Here is an 18,271-nt window from a genome sequence, read left to right as displayed (position 1 = left end):
ATCATCATCATCATTGGTTTATTAGCAATTTTATCAGTTCAATACACCACAAAAAAATGCGATACAATGAAAAGACAGGAAGATGTCGAAGCGACAAGGAGCAGTCTATGGAATCTGACACCCACCTTGGCCTAGGCGATGTAAAGAGGAGGCATGCACACTGAATGAAAGTAAAGAAGATAGTATAGAAAAAAAAAGCGACAATAGATAGGGCGGCATGTCATGGGAAGCGAGATCGATAGGTCAGTCGTGGTCCGGTAATCTTGAGGATGGACTGTATTTATTTAGTAGTAATTGCTTGTATTTCGACTTGAATGTGGACATGCTCGTCGACTGTCGGATGGCCGGCGGGATACTGTTCCACACATCAGGTCCGGCATATTTGATAGAGCGATGATCTTTTCGGTCGATCATATGATATTTGGACGACGTGGACGCGCGTGTGTTGTACTTGTGCGCTTTTGATTCCGAGGTAAAGAAGTCATTGAAATATTCGGGGCAACGACCGCAGTGGAACTGATACATAAACTTGGCGATTTCTAGTTTCCGCATATCTTCTATGTTTAGGACGCCGAATCTCTTCAGCAGCGACTTGTTGGATGGGCAGCCAGGCCCCTTTGGGGCCCTAGCTATGATTCGGAGTACTTTATGTTGTAGTTTTTGCAGTGGCTTGAGTGCAGTTTTACTGGCAGCCCCCCAACAGAGGATGCCATAGTGTAACTTCGATTGGATTAAGGATTTAAACTCTGACCGCATGCTTAATTCGTCAATAGACTGTGATAACTGACTTCTTCACATTCGATGGTTGGCGGTTGTTGTTGCTGTTGTTTGTGGCATCCGTGGTGTTTGTTGACTGTAATGGTCATTTACACCAGACCTATATTCCTCATTTATTTTGATTCCGTAGCTGCCTACTTGTGGTACGGCCCACTTATAATCGTTTTGCAAGCCATTGCTTACGCGGATCAAGTGGCGAGGAGGAGCTTGGATAAACCTCCAATACTTGGGTGGGAATTCTGGATTCGACATCGGTCGGACTAGGACTCAAACCCACAACTAGCAACGATCAGGCGGTATTTGTAGTGTAATCGAGAATGCAACTATAAGCATGTCGCTTTAAAAACGAAACGCAGTTTTGTACTAAATTCGAAAACAGCAAACAGTGACTGCGAACTCGTGGTGCAAGTCATCTGTTTTTGATTTCCTGTAGCTATAGCTCGACGAACCTCAATCAGAGAAATCACCAACTCACCCGTAACAAGGATCTGTCCAGATGTCGCTCGACACAAAACTCCAAACAACATTATTGGTAAGATAACGCAATCAATCATGCTTGATAACGGTAACACTCGTGCATGCAGTTGGTAATTCTCGAGTTATAGTTTTCTCCAAGTGTGTCTCAAATTTATCGCCTATTCTTCAGCATATATCTATGTCACAATCGATTGGTAACGGAATGTTATCCACGTCGTCTCCGGCCACAACAAGTTGATCTGATGGCTGTTTCGGACCGGAGATGTTTTTAAACAGCGCTATGGTTTACTGGTGATTTATCTCACGTAGACTGCAGCTACAAATTAGCCTGTACGCATGGAATTCTCGGTTTGCTTTTGTCGAAAAATCGGACATGATGATGTCACGTCACGACCGATGTTTAACCGGATGACGCACAATTCCTCGTTGACCCGACGAATCCGTTGGAAGTTTTCGAAACTGCAGTTCAGCGCCGTCAATTAACCACCCAGCATTCTTTGTAATGTTATCGAGCTATTCATAGATCTAGATTAATGACGGTGAATTCTAGCTGTAAAAACCGCATGCATCGCACGTAGTCATGTGCAGTGTACGACATATGTACGCCACAGGCGATAACGGAAGACATTAGAGCAGCGTACACCGATAGGCTTAGAGGATTGATGCGATCATAAGTGAAAACAATATATATTTATTCTAATGTCATGTTTGTTAAGCGAAAAATATTCAATACAATAGGCCTATAGGACACTGTTGCCGTGCATGAAAATGAATTGACACTTTTGGATACCATACTCTGTTGGTTGATTGGTATAGGTTTTTTATTGCTGCTCGGCTAGCGATACTTGTATTATAAATATGTGATGGTGATGGATATTTTGCTTAAGCCGTGCACACATCGCACATATACTAAGTTCATGCTATTCAAGTTAGAGTATGGGGACCCGATCTTTTGATGACTAGGTGCTACATGTTGTGCTCAGGCATGGTTGTGTTTCGTGAGTGCGGGCACGGTAATGGCAAAAGTCATTCAGTTTGAGCGTGATGACTGATGATCAAATTGAATATCAGTTGTTCTGTCCGCGAGACTTCCTATTGCGTATATCCGAAATCAACTCCAAAACACATGTTTTGCGAGTTCAGTGCGTATGCTGCACATGCGCTCAAATTACGAAACATTTACATGTCGACAATGAGTTCATCGCAAACATGACCGGATCCACTTAGTGCATTGGTTCCATGGACCTATTGTGGGTCGGTGAGAAAGCATTTGGGGGTCCGTGATTTCCTTGATGAATTTTAGAAGAAAAAACGAAAAGCAATCTTTTCATTTTCATTTCTCTCTTTAAATGCACATATGTCTAGCTCAGGCACCTGAAAATATATGCACCAGTTTGCATTAAAATAAACCTGTGCCGCTACCTACAGTGTGTACATCGACCTCACACTACAACACTAAATCGAAATCGATGACATGCGTGTTGCATTGTCCAAAACTCAAGCGCACTCTGGTCATTTAGTTCATGAAAGGCTAAAACATCACTCTCACCACATTTGCTTACGTTGAAAAGTTTCGGCATGGCACTCTAGGTCACTTTTGTTTTTAATTTATATCCCCGATGAAGTGCGAAGGTCAGCCAAGTCCTAATAGTGCGAGACGCAGTTCCCACTAAAACCATCTAGCCCTCTTCCCCTGTCGTGCAGATGTATCGGGTTGGTCGTCAGCCTATCTTTTTATATATATATATATTTCTCTCACGTTTTACAGTTTCTGTATTTTAATATTATGTCAATTGTTTATTCAACTTTCATGCCAATGGTGTATTCATCTTGAGTTCTTTCGTTCATTCACTCTGATATTCTTTCTTTCTTTATCAACCACAACAGCAACAACAACGACAATTTGACACAATACAGTAATTGACTATCATAATTACATAGGTCTATGAGCAACGATCATCCGTGACATTGGATCACTGGATTATACTATGCACAAGTTTTCCAAGATGTTATTTTTGTATTAAAAGCTGTTTAGCAGAAGTCGAAGTAATTTAAAACAGTGATGCTCAACCGCCGATCCGTGGTAGGTTACCTGTCGGTTCGCTGATATATATTCAAATTGTATATCTCAATTCAAAACTGAAAAATGTTGTACACTTGTCCATTGATTTAGTAATAAAACATCCAATTTTAAATTGATTTAGAAGTTTGAGGACATATTTTCTGCATGTCGTTAATAGAGGGAGTTCACGGTCTACTCTGAGCGTTTACGCCACAATGGTGCAAGTGTTTTTACCGAATCTGCCTACAATTAACTTCGGCATGTTGCATGATCAAACTGCGGATATTTATAAACAATCTTCCTTAAATTCCGATATTGAAATCAAGCAACACTTGGCAGAATAATAGAGGCAATATCAGACAGCAAAGTCGCATTTCTTTCAGAGGATAACAAAAAAACCACAATCAAGTTAGTGGTCTATAAAAGGACTTTCAGAGTTAATGGAGTTTCGCATTGCACCAACTTCAATAAAGCCACTTATAAAAGTCTAATATCTAAAATACAGCATTACATGCAGTTTCCAATATTTGAGGTTGCACACATTTGTTGTTATTAAATTTAGGGTGAGTTTCGATTTTTGAAAGTCTGCCGGTCCGCATCATCTGTTTTGAAGTTGTGCCGGCCCGTGTGGTCAAACACACCGAGAATCACTGGTCTAAAAACATAACCAGTTGAGTAATTAGTGAAAGTAGTCGATCATGTACTTGAGTACTTCCACAATGTAGAAATACTTCGCTATTGTCGCACCGGCAGTTGCTGCTGTAAGCTCCTCAATTTGGATTTTCAAATGTATGTCTATACCGTGCGATCGCTGAAGATTGGCCCTTTTTCAACGGATGTAGAGTTTATCACGATAAAAATATCATCAATACTGGGTATCGATCAAGCATTGAAGTTCGCACCCCGCTATATTTTTCGGTCACATATTCTATGCGAATTTGCACAAAATAACATTATGACCTTTCTTTTCCAAGCAAATTCTCTGTCATCTAGAAGTTACTGTGGCTATGGAATCATCGCATATATGCTGATAGTCAGTTGATGCCAAGCCGGAATATTTGTTTTTGGAAATATTTCTTTTGGAAATCCCTCTTCTCTAGGTTACATACTTTTTTCACAAATGGCGTTCTAAATTTGCGTATTTCCCAATTTCCTAGTGCTCGAAATAATCGATTACACTGATAAAACGGCTATAGCCAGGTCAAACTACGTGCTTTTGCATAATATTTCAAAGAGACTCGCGCTACAAATCAGCAAGAACCATTTCAAGAAAACGTGTCGCGATCAAAAACTATGAGCGAAATCTTCCTAGGTTCAAAGCATCCATCAGCTCTTCAAAATATGCGTCATCGATTTCATCAGACGTCTCGTAAGCTTCAATAACTTTTTCTCTCAAATCCGCGTATCCAATAGCGATCAGCAGCTGCGTGGCCTCAGAAAGATCGGTGGAATTCTTGCTCAGTTCCAAAATGAAAAGGTTGTCTCGCATGGTTCTCTCGATCACGGTCGCGGCGGGCATACGCCGAATGTTTGAAATCCCAGAGAAAAGCAAGGCCAACGCTATCACCGCTTGCGATAACCCGACGAGGTAATAAAGCACGATGAAAGAAGTCAGCGAACTGCCCACCACTTGCACGCAAGTATACGTGTCGTAATACAGCCCGCTGAACGATTCCGGATCGACGCACGTGAATATGAGATCGTATATACGCAAACCGAATATGTAAGTAGCTGCAGTCAACCCGCACACGCATATCAGAGAGAATAAATTGCTGGTCAGATACAACGAGTTCATACTCGAACCGGTGGAGTAAAAGTAACCGGTGTCACGCAACCAGAGCTTTCTCGCGGCATCTCGTACTGACAATATGTTGTGTAGTTCCGATGTCTGATTTCTGAAGTAGAAAGAAGACTTCATGCCTTCCGCTGCTTTTGTGGTGTCTTGTAGATTCAAAGGATTCCACGGAGTGGTAGCTATTTCTTCAATGACGCTTGGTAGGTACTTCGTTTGCGACAGTAGCGTGTCTGCTTTCCTCACAGAATTTACTGCTCTTCTAACCCTTCTGTTAGACAGCCACCAGTTTGAGATAACTACCAAAAGGCAAGATCCGACGACGTTGATAACGCCTGCGTATAGCACGCTGTTATAGTCTGTGACGCATACTGCGTTCACAAAGTCTGTATCCGCACCTTCCATTTCATCCGAAGTCGTGTTAAAAGGCCTGCAGCTCACGGCACCTATAGTTTCGAAGTTGTACGACAGGAACAAGGACGCTGCCAACATGACAGCTAGCGAATAACTTCTAGCTACCTCCCACCATGGCTGCAGGTCGTTGTCGGTCAGAATGTTGGAGGTAACATCTAGCGATGACATCTCATATATATCTCGAATGACAAACGAGAATAGTAATGCAGAAGTTTCTAGTCGATTTCAATCGCAATAAATGGCGACGGGCGTATATTGTAACAGGACGTACGCAATCGGAAATAAGTGTGCCGGCTATAACGGAGGCGTCAACACAGCCCCTGTACCTTCGTCATGGACTGTATTTCAATTTATGCAGAGTTTGCCAAAGAAAGAGTCGTTGATACTCAAGTAGAAGCAAAAGTAACGTCGTGGATTTCGACTCAGATCCAACTGGAAGTGATTTCACGACATCTCAAAACTGTTTCATGAGGACGCATGACATTAAGGTCTGAAAATTACACACGCAAGCAATTCGAAAACTAGATAGGCCGGGAGAACGTAAATTTATATCAGTTAATCGGAAGGTGACCAGCGGACCACTCTTAAAAGTGCTTGATGGCCAGCACTTTCTCCCAGGCCTACTCACGACATATGTCAGAGGCTGATCACTAAGAAGCAATAGTATGCACGTTCACGAACTGTGAGGCAAACGCCCCCCAGGTTGAAAATCACTGATGTGTGTCATGTAGATGTAGACTCTGCGGCAAACTGAAAGCAACGTCATGGCCCACTACTTATTGACAATGTCCCATACGTTGAAAGTCTCTGTTAATGAACATTCAGGTTTCCATATGACACGAGCCAATGCAAATATCGCGCAAATAGCCCTATAAGCATTTTTTATATTCACGTGATTACGAGCATCTAATATATCGGGAAAATATTATTAATATATAGGTAGCAAAGTGTAATCACAATCTCATAACTGAATTACGTATTGTGTCACAAGGGTGCATAGTAGCCTACATTAAATCATAGCCTATCATCCTTGATGGGTGGATAATCCAAGAATTATCATCGAAAAACTGGAATAACTCCGCTTCTACGGCTTGGAATTTAGTCAAATTTGTTTTGCATAGTTTTGAAAGACAGCCTAACAATTTCATGGAGTTGGCAGAAATTTTTGAAAAAGAAATATTTTTGCGTTTTTGGGCAAATTCAAAATTTTCAAACTCTACGAAACCGGCGAATATTGGTTGGAATGAATTCAAATTTGGTGTGCGTCGTTTTTTAAGGCAACCTAACGATTTAATCACGTAGCCAGCAGGATTCAGGAAAAAAGGTTATTTTTGAATAGCCCTACTCTGCACTGTGCGCACTTTTTGCTTTCTTGAAACTCGGCTTCAATGCAACCGACTAGTTCGTAATGGTAACTAGAGTGAAACCGCAACAACGCAGTCCGGTAGTTAGTGGCCTATGAACATTGAACATGCTTGACAGTTGCTGTTTTGAGGGAATAATTAATGAAAGTACGTGTTTCCTATAAAAATCGCAACATTTTTTACAAATGTGCCGGATAATTCCAGCATTTTTCAATCTACTCAGAATTGCGTCGTAGGCCGGATGCGGCCCGCGGGCCGAATGTTTGACACCCCTGGCCTATGGCGATTCTACATGCTTATGGTGAATGTGTTATCAAATAGGCTACAAGTCTTTCTAAATAGTTTCCGGTTTCAGCAAATCATTGGCTGCGGAAATTTCGATTATTCCCTCCGGATATTGTTGTTTTCCGTATTCACGATGTTGCGACTAAAGTCGTGGTCACTTTACACCTGGTCGATATTCGATATTATGGTCTCTCAGGCTGCCGACTTTTAGCGCTGCAAACTTTCGTTCTGACTTTTGTAAGATCGGTTTGCGTTTGCGTTGAGTTTTTTTTTACATTTGTGTTGATTAATAGTTCGATACAATGACATGATCATAATCAGCACAAGAATGGAACATCCTTATTATTGTATCAATTGAAAACAGACACTTGAAGAATTGTTTGAAAGTTCAACCAAGTTATGAATCTCGCGACGTTCCCGTGGAGGTCGGTAAACCCTATCCCGGGTCTGCATCACGCGGAGGGTTGGAGACTCATGCGTCAAATTTCTGAAATTACTCTGTTTTCCGACGCATTGACTATATCCCTGTGGTATTTTGCTGTACATAGAGATGCATTAAACAACATCCGTTAATATAAAATAAACGATCAGCGTAACATGGTGAAATTAATACACACTGCATCCTTGCGTGCCCAAGCCCCCACTACGCGACCTTCCGTGTGGTGGGCTTGTCACATGCTGCTGTTTTTGCTTTAGTACTCGTGGTGTTGGACTACATTGATCATTCTATATCAGTGGTTCTTAACCTTTTTTCCTCCAGTGCCCCTTTCAAAACTTATCATGCTCCAACGCCCCCACCCCACCCCGCATATTGTAAGGACTGTAATAAAGCCAATGGGTAAGAGGGAGGGCCGTAACAGCACTTCGTCAACCCCCTAAAAACGATTTTCTTGCGCACCCATAGCGTGTCAAACCAAACTTCTGAGGGCTTCGCCCCCAAGAACTCCGTCGCGTGATTTCGATGGTCAGCAATGTTTATGTAGCCTGGTCAACCTAGGCGCCAAGATGAATACGTGGTAATTGCATATATATGTTGCTATAGACTTGTTATCCTCTCAGCCCACGTTATCAGATTTACCAGTAGCGCTGAGTTAGCTGTTGCATTGGAAAATGAAGGCCGCGTAATTATTAATTGAACATACAAGGGCGTGCCTGTTGGTACAATTAATTCGGTACATGTTGTTATTTTGTTACCTCTCGCCTGCTATATAGTAAAAAGATATTGAAACGCATAAACGTATTAAACTACTAAAGTAAGCCCACGATTCCAAATTGGAATTTCTTCGCTGGCTAATAATTATCTCTGATGGATGTTATTTGTCCTGTGGGGTGCAGATTGCCACGACATGATAATTCGGCACGAGCGATTTAAGCATCTATGGACAATTAGACCTATACATCCAAGTTTACGGTCAACACAAGGGCAATCCTCTTCGGCTAAGGTTTTCTCGCTGACGATCTTTTTGGCACACTTCTCGAAGTCCCATATTGACCGGAACTTTATATGTCTTCGTCCATCGTGGTGTGGTAATGGCCGATGCCGAAATGCCCATTTCTATTTTCTATAATTATGCGTATATTATCTTGGGGGAGTCGTCAAAACATGATGCGTAATTTATGCTCAATCACCGAAATAATTAGGGCACCCTTTGAGCTCGCCGATTGGGGGTTTAGGTTGTAGCAGTTTCGGTCCTGGTTAGAGGTTAAAGTCCAGTCGGTCTTTTCGGGACTTTGGTATTGGAAATATTTCGCGCTTTAATCGCGCTCGAGGACCATTCGACTATAATAAACAGTATATTAATTGTTTGTGGTATATTCAGGGACAAATCAAGGTTGTTATAACAACAATCGGGTACGGTCTCATACCCTGTGGTTCGAACCCTCCCGAATTCACATCTGCGATTGGCAATACGGGTAAATTAATGGTATTGGATTTTGTCTTAGTGCTTTGTGTAACTATAAGTAAGTCAACTGAGAGTGGGATGCATATATCTGCTCACATTGAATTTAGTACTGTACCCAGTTATTTATTTTAACATGAATGTATTCCAAACAAAGCAGCAACTCATATTATATAACGTTCATGTGAGGATGTGAGCCACAACAGGAGATAGTATGACACGAGGAAGAAATATTCTGACGATTTAATTTGATAGCTCTCAAATACAAGTATATTTTGTTATTCATTTCGTGGACAAAGCTTCAAAACTTATTTTATGTACAAGGGGCTCTCACTCTCAATCAAAAGTGATATACAGTGCCTCCTTTTTCGTTTTTCACCGACAAGATAGCGTAATAGTGATGCATCCGGCTTCTTGATCGGTAGGTCGTGGGTTCGATCCCCGGCCGGGTCAGACCAAAGACCTGATTAGTGTCACTGGTATCCAGGACTTCCCTGCTTGGCGCTCATGCATAACTGGGATAGCATGGAGGGGTGGTGCAAGACTTAAAAAGTCGTAAATTGCTATATCTGCCCCATCTTTGTTCTGCGGCGTATGCACAGCACATCATGCACTCATGGTATGCATATGCGCAGATCGTGCGTATGTGTATTATGAGTCGGTGTATATGCCGCAATATAATCAAGGGCAAAAATAAACTACGTCCTTTCTCTCCTTTGTGCGCTGAGGGATATAATACCTAATTCGTCACATTTTGTTGAAAATAACCCTGTCTAGCGTGACCACAGTGATTTAAATAACGGGAAATTGGTGATCTAAAACCACGCGCAATTCGTTTTATATGAATTATAATACCCCCTACATTCACGACAACATATGTAGCAAACACCGTTGCGTCGCTCGACCAAAAATTTCGGGATTTGATATGTTCTGTGAATGATAATTTGTTCTAAATACTCATTAAGGATATGTCCTACTACCACATCATCTACTGCGAAGCCATTTTTCCTAAGCGCCCCCCTTATCGCCCCCTGACCGTTTCCGCCCCTTCAAAATCGCCAGAGTCCCTTAGGAGGCGCTGGAAGCAAGGTTAAGAACCACTGTTCGATATGGTCAATTATAATTCTTGGTTCACCGAATTTTAGAAAGCCTAACCTCGCTTTATAACATTAGTTTCCACAAGGAGCGATGTCGCCCCCTGCATTGCAAAGATCGTGAGAGAAAAGGGACGATAGTAACGAATGCTGGGTCGCTTGTGGCGCGAAAATGTTTGAACGATCAGTCGATTTTATTATTAGAAGAGCGACTCAATGCTTGACTCATCCTACCTCTGGAAAGTGGAAAGGAAGCGGGTGACACCACTTGCGCAGATCACAGGGCGGGGCGGATCCTGGATAACGTCCAATATTTGGATAGATATTCATGCATCTCAAATGGCGTCAACTCCCAAAACAACTTCCCATCATGGTAATTTGACCATAGGGTTATATCTAGGGCTGCATTTAAAACGAATGGTTGTTCAAAACAGCGGTTTAAACAAATGCTTTTAATTTTTGTTTCAAGTTGTACAATTATGCCATAATTCTGTAAATACCTCCCAAAACATGCTGCATGAGCCTACGGACGACTAAAACCGTATATAGCCGACGTATACTATATGTAATTAAATAGTATATTCATATTGAAATGAACCCGAATATTTTCGGCTGACGAGTGTCAGCCGAAAATATTCGGGTTCATTTCAATATGAATATACTATTTAATTGTATATTGAAGTTCTGTACCTCCAAGAAGCTCTTCATATACTATATGTGATGGCTGGAAACCTCAAAATAGTCGGATCAACGGCTATGGTACGTATATATATTTCGTCAAAGGAGCTATATATACCCTATATTTTCAATGGTCAATGTCAATCCACTATGACGTAACAATTGAATATTCGTGAAGTAATGGCTTATAAACACAATAAAAAACATGTTTTTAACAATGGCCTTGTTTTAAACATGCTTGTTTTAAAATGATTTTTGTTTTAAATGCGACCCTAATTGTAAGCCAATAACGAATCAGTCACATCAATACTAGTCATATCTCTTGCATCCGTAAATTGCAGACATGTGCTTTACTACAGCTGTCTACGTATAATAACAAAGACAACAAACGCAATACCAGACTGTATGAGTATGAGTGTGAGAGAATGTTGTCACACTTATGCATTTATCCTTTGACTTTTGCATGTGTACACTGTACAGTAGGGTTGTTCAAATATAACTTTTTTTTGTTGATTCCAGCCATTCAGTGATTAAATTGTCAGGTTACCCTAAAAAACGCTGCACACCATTGGTTCCATTCTAACAAGTGTAAGGCTCCGCAGATCCAATTAAAATTTTAAATTTATTAAGGAAAATTGATAAAAAGATTCAAATTTTTCTGTCAACCCCATGAAATTGTTGAACTGTCTTCAAAGACGATGCAAAACAAATTTGACTCAACTCAAACTATAGTAGAAGCGGAGGTATTCGAGTTTTTCTTTGATAATTCTCGGATTATCACCGATCAAGGATCCCTGCCATCCAGCGATACTGTAATGGTGCGTTCGCTCATCTTCCGATATAACGCATGATGTACCGTATATTCTCCCACATCTGATTCTTGCAAATCCCTGTCGTGCGATTAGATTGCGATTGAGGTAATTCACAAGCATCAATCTGTCGTCGGCCACTCACTTGATTACCAGTGTGGCTCTGTATTTAGGATCCGGACCCAGCAAGCTCGGAGGTGGTTTGTATTGAAAACACTTTTGCTTGTAAGGTTTTTGTCGTTGTAATAGCGCACTGTATATGAAGAGGGAATGGTCATGTTACCGAGGGATGATATAGTTTTGATGGAGCAGTGGATATAGATTATTTGGGCCAGGGGTGCTCACACTATTTCAGCGTACAACCTACTCATATGATGGGGAAGCCAAAACGATCCATATGCAAGGAAAACTGTATAACTTTGCCAGCTTGGATCTGCGCTGAAATGAATTGGCCCAGAACGGCTTTTATCTATAGATGGTGGGGGTGCATTCTCTCTTATAGATACTGCCTCATGAAATGAAATGGTCATGTGATGTACGAACTTAGTCGTATTTCATAGGCTTAAACATGATTAGACATGAACGAAAAGCCGGCGGTCACGACATAGAGCACATGAATCAGATTTAGGAATAGGGCCCAGACGATAATCTTAGCACAACATGCAATCATCGAAATAAAACTTCACGTCTATTTCGGCTCAGAAATGCTGGTTATAGTTGCGCTCGTAAAGAGTGCTAGCGAATGCTGTTCATGTTCGCTACCTACCATTCTGCAACAGCGCGATATCGAATGCATATAATCGCCGTATATACTAACCATACCCGGGCAACACAATTATTGTACAGGTACACCATGAATATGAATTGAAGAGTCTCTTGATCTCCGTGCCTTTGTCATCATTATATGATGATATTGTCGCGACCTAACGAATGAAATACCTCATCCGTAAAAAAGCAATTTACCCAGAACAATTATATGAAAATACAACTACTGTCTAGTTACGACAGCAATAACCTACTTCTCGCAGTGAATATCATCGTTGTCTTCAACTTCATCAATTTGAGCATGGTAATATTTCAACCCACGACATAACCTCGTTGGTCCCGGATCCGCTTTCTGAATAAGAACATTGAAATGGCATATAAAGCTTGTATGTGGTTATTTTTACAATGAAAACAATTTGTAAAGGTTCTTGCTCATCCATACTGGAAACGATCAAGCGTTCGCACCTTTTCCAATATGAACGAGTACGCCACAGTAGGGATGATCCTAACGTTCTGCTCAAGCTATTGTTCGGTATGCGAACCTCGATATTTTAGAAGCCCGTGTTCGCCAACGACCTTTGGACGGTTCTACACTATGAACATGTCTGGAAATGACATAATGTTCGGTAACTTGAACATTTTTGATCAGAATTCTTTGAATTTAAACTTTATATCACTTACCGCATTACAGTGACATCACCAAACGAATGTGATTACGAAACCTACCATGTCGAAAAGTCATTGATTCTTAAGAATTTTGCCTGAAAATTACACTATTCCGAAGGTTAATAATTTTTTAATTTATTTACCCCTCAGTCACCGCTTCGGTCGGGAAGATGTATCTTGTGATTTGGAACGCTTTTATCGGTGTGCGACCAAAATTAATCAGCTACGCCCCGTCCGAATTCCGACATATAGTTTCCTGTTTCTATCGAGCATACAAAATATACACTTCCCTTCGTAATTGAGTTTAAATTTACGGTCCTACTTCTATATCGACTTGACCATAAATGATAGAAATATGCAATGCGCTACTTACACGGTACCAAGTGATAACGGGTGAGTTCCAACCGAGCGGTTCATCAAAGTAGCAAGTGATGTTCAGCGAAGACCCTTTCTTCCCCGAGACCGTCTCCGGACAATTCATTGAGTGTTGCGGCAAAGTCGGATCTGTTTGGTCGGATCGCAGTATTTCTCAGTCGCGAACGCATAGAGGCCACGACAGCCTACACTCACTTGTTACGCAGACCACATATCGCAAACGAAACCGTGTCTGATTGTTGTTTCGGACGGCGCACACGTGCACCCCGCCGTTGGCGAAAGACACGTTCCGAATCAGCAGCTTCTAAAAGCACGGAGTTGCAGTGTAGTGGAATAGAATTGATTTTAATGACCGATATATGTATTAAATACCTCCTTATTGCTAAGGCTAGGCGTCACATTTGGAGGAAGCTGACGACTGCAGTTGTACCACCGTTCATACGAATAATCGTTTCGGTGTCCTGCTAGTTTAACCGGGTCACGTCCAGGCACTAAATAGAATTGAATATAATAGAATATTCTGTCTGACTTTATCGGCCAAAGCGAACCGGGTAACGTGGTGGCGTTTCCTCTAAGATTACCATCACAGCTTTCTCGCTAAAGGGAGACAAATTGCGGGGTACTGCAATTTGCGTTATATATATTTCGTGTATTTAGTCTTGCCACCACCTTTGCCATTTATGCATCGTAGATTAGCGAATCAGCGAATTATAATATTTCTTAGAAACGGTAGGGCCGGGTGAAAATGCAGGTACCCCAATCAATTCGAGATTTCTATTGTTTTAAAGAGGAGTTGACATTTCAGGATCAAATCGTTTTGAAGGGTGATCGTATTGTCATACCGTCGTCCATAAAAGGCACTATTCTCAAGCGACTTCATGCCAGTCATGTTGGAATTCCAGGTTGTGTACGCCGGGCTCGTGAATGTTTGTATTGGCTCAACATTGTTAACGATATTACGGACTTCGTATCAAGCTGTCCCACATGTGGCTTACACCAACCCAACCAACAGAAGGAAAGTCTGATTTCACATTCGGTACCAGGACGTTCTTGGCAAATAATCAGTAGCGATTTATGTGAATTTGACGGACAACATTATTTGATTACAGTTGATCACTACTCGGATTATTTTTAGGTAGATCAACTAACCTCACAGACTTCTACAGCAGTTATTCGCCGCTTAAAATCACATATGGCACGTCATGGAATCTGCGAGAAATTGATTACTGACAATGGTCCATGCTATGCTGCTCATGACTTCGAGGCATTTGCAAAGGAATATGAGTTTGAACATGTGACCAGCTCTCCAGGACACAGCCAATCGAATGCAAAGGCGGAATCAGCTGTCAAAATCTTCAAATCGTTACTTCGTAAAGCGACAACTGACAAAAAATACATAAATATTGTACTGTTGGATTGAAGGAACACTCCAGGCGAGACTGTTCCTGGCTCTCCAGCACAGAGGCTATTTGGAAGACGCACCAAGACCTTGTTGCCAATAGCAACCAAACTGCTTGAGCCGAAAATTGTTTCTGATGTCATTCCATCGCTTATGGATCGAAAAAAAACAGGTAAAGTATTACAATCGTGGTGCAAAAGACCTCGCCCTGTTGAGTCCTGGTCAACAGGTTCGATTCAAAAGGACAGAAAATGGCTTGTGGCTCGAAGCGGTGGTGAAGCAACTGAATGATCGATCGTACATTGTTAAGGCGACAGATGGAACGATCTACCGACGCAACAGAAAGTTTATTCGAACTACTGTAACTCGCCCGCATGTTGCATTTGACTTTGACGACATTTCGATTGCCAGACGAGCAGTAGTGAACAGCGACACGAATGGGTCGTTATCTGGTTCCAGTCGTAGCAGGCCAAGCCGTACAGTAATTCGACCAGCATCCTTGCAAGACTATGTTACAACTTGATTCGTTGCTGTAATTTATATCCTAATTCGGTTCGCTCCGTTTTCTATTATTTTTGTGATGTTTTGAGAAGGGGATGTTACGTGGGTTATTGTATGTATTATGATGATGCTTCCCTGTAAAGTAGCAAGGTATGACGTCATGCCTTACCCAACTGTGCATGACTGCATCACTCGTGCTTGACCGCTTCGTCTCATCTCTGGTTGATGGCACATGGAAGCCGTATTTAATTTCTTGACGAGACATTCCTGATTTGAAGAAGATTTCCGTGCCGTTCGAAGTCATGATGGTGCACTGAAATGAATCGTTTTTTGTTGTTTAGTATTCAACGTAATTTGACCTCTGTAGTTATTCTAAACCAAGGCGGTCTAGTCTACGAGCATTACGTGACGACGAGGAGCGTAGTGAAACCTTCAACACTTGGGTTTGGATCCTGAAGTCGACTGTGTCAATCAGACCTGGGCAAAGTGCGGCCCGCGCGGAAAGTTGCTTGGATTTTAAAACATAAAACCTGCTTCTGAAGGCTGAATAAACTAAACTGGAAATTCAGTTACTTTGAATCCTGTTCATTATTATGCTGCGATTAGCCCACGTACCTCGCATGCGTAATTCAGATTCAAAATAAAGGCAATGGAGCAAAGTAAGCAGTAACAATCAAAGTCACAAAAAGTCACTCTTTCCATATGGTTTAGTTCAAACCTTTAAATAGTTGCCGTTGTCACAGGTGGTGAGATAGCGTAGTGGTAAAATCCACGCCGGCAACACAAATGGGTTGCGGGTTCGCGTCCGACCGAGGTCGACTCCACAATTCCTGCTAAAGTGTTGGAGGTTTACCTTGGCTCCTCCTCGCCATCTCATCCGTGCAAGAGGTGTCTTATAAAAAGCCTAGAAGAGGGCCGTGCTGCAACTCGGCAGTTACGGAATATAAATGAAGAATATCGGCCTGGTGTAAATGACCATAGTAGTCAAAAAACAACATGAATACCGAAAACAAACTTGCCATTGTCACATTACTGCATCACGCGTTACGGCCTGTGCTTTCCGAATCCTTAATTCGAAGAACAACAACTCAATCAGCAGTGCTCGTGATTGCTGTGAGTCATCATCACCCGTAAAGGATGAACGGGCATTTCAAAAAAGAAAGCTGAAAGCTGAAATTCAAAGCCGGCTTGGAGCACTAAATATTTGTTTACTTGATTCGCGGGTAAACCCGTCCTTTTAGTTTGTGCCGAACAGGTCGCCGTATAATTTAAGTCGGTCTCATTACAAAAAAAAAAGAAAAAAAGAAAGGCGCTCGGTCAATGGACGGCGAATTTCAGAAGAACTGCGAAATTCGCTCAACAACAAGACTAGGTCACCAAGCTGTACAGTGCACACCGCTCGTACGGCAGCGAGCAAGACAATAAGCTTTGTAGTATCCCAAATTCATTTAATGTCTTAATAGAAGAACGTGGATATGGGTTTGAAGAGAGTTTGACATGTGTCATGTTTAACATGATTTCGAATTATGATCTCAACCGGAGAATACATGGTTGGCACGAATCTTTGAAACGATACTATTCTACCCATCATTAAGTAACCACAAACTCGCCATTCACCGATAGATTTCGACTCGGGACATCATCAAAATCTTCGAGGACATCGCGGCATCGCAGCTCCAGCGGCCATCCGATATATCCAAGTTTTGCTTTACTGCCATAGTATCTGCAAGATTGATTTTTCGTATCGTTGGCGATCGCTTCTAAAATTAAACGCATTTGTTCGAAAGGGCATGATTCAATAACGACGCTGAAAGTGTAGGTCTTTGGTACGCCGTAAGAACGTTCCAATCAATAGTAACGTGGAGTCACGCCGGGCCTTTCTCATTACCCGAATACCATTTATGACACAGAGTGTCGAGTTGGCCATGTATGGAAACAAAAGGTTATTTCCAGAACCCGCGGCAGGCCTCCGGCCGCTGTATCTCAGTGCCCGACTCCGTTGTCATTAATTCGTGCGACCGTTCATTCGCTAATGAGTGAGTCAATAAAGAACAAGAGAAAAAAAACTGTCATCGCTAAAGCAAATTTGCGGGTTGTAGTCACTCCGCTAAATGCTCAGATCACGGCTTTCAGAGTAATGGTAAGGCATAGGTAGGCTTACCATATTTTGGAAATCAAAAAAGAGGACACTTTTTCAGAAATTTGCAACATGCAAAACCGGAGTGAAATTCTCAAAAAGCGGTTAATTTTTCCCACTTTGTGATCGGTTGACTAAAAAAAAAAAAGGTCTTCACTTCTGCTCAGAGCTGAAATCACCGTTTTTCACTCCGAAATACCCGCCGGAGCTTCACTTCCGTGCTAATATGCGGCATATCACTCGCAATTTGCTCTAAATCTGCCTAAATTTTCAAAAAAGAGGACAAAATCTCAAAAAAGAGGACAAAAGGGCGTCCTCCGAGGACACTTTCAAAAAAGTCAAAAAAGAGGACAAATCCTCTTAAAAGAGGACGTATGGTAAGCCTAGGCATAGGCAAATTGAATTGGATGCTGCAATTAGTACTGGGCGAAATCGAGTACAGGTCATGACGTCACGACAGCGTGGATGACGTGGAAAGTTCAAATATGTACCTGTTATGTGACCACAAATAATATAATGCCAGTTCTACATCGTATTGAAAATTGTTTGGAAATTTTTACCATGCCTATTTCATTGCATGTCGTGATAATGCTGTGCGTTGGTTATGACTTTACTGATGTGTGAATTGCACATCGTGCGAACAATTGCACTGCATTTGTGTACGCAGAGATACGACCATCCGCCTTCCATAGCGGAAAATCAAATCGAAACTACAATCCTCGTTAATCAATCAACTGTTAGTTGCAAGGAGCGTATAATTCCAGTACTCGCAAAA

The 18,271-nt window shown here is 41.7% G+C and overlaps 1 protein-coding gene across 4 annotated transcripts in view; it reads right to left on the bottom strand.

Annotated features, from left to right (window-relative positions):
- The window catches only part of LOC145441433 (interleukin-1 receptor accessory protein-like 1), a 391,709-nt gene that overhangs the window by 16,744 nt on the left and 356,694 nt on the right, over positions 1 to 18,271 (bottom strand). For 2 of the 4 annotated variants that reach the window (XM_080319295.1, XM_080319299.1), the window contains exon 2: positions 16,977 to 17,119. In XM_080319295.1, the coding sequence (XP_080175421.1) occupies positions 16,977 to 17,119 (143 nt within the window). Of the gene's footprint in view, positions 1 to 1,252; positions 1,785 to 16,976; positions 17,120 to 18,271 lie in introns of those variants that run through there. The other 2 variants (XM_080319300.1, XM_080319294.1) reach the window with 2 other exon arrangements.

Source organism: Botryllus schlosseri, chromosome 6 (assembly GCF_051294905.1).
Source record: "Botryllus schlosseri isolate E-star chromosome 6, Bs_hap1, whole genome shotgun sequence".
NCBI lineage: Eukaryota > Metazoa > Chordata > Ascidiacea > Stolidobranchia > Styelidae > Botryllus > Botryllus schlosseri.
This window is presented reverse-complemented; position numbering and strand designations above follow the sequence as displayed.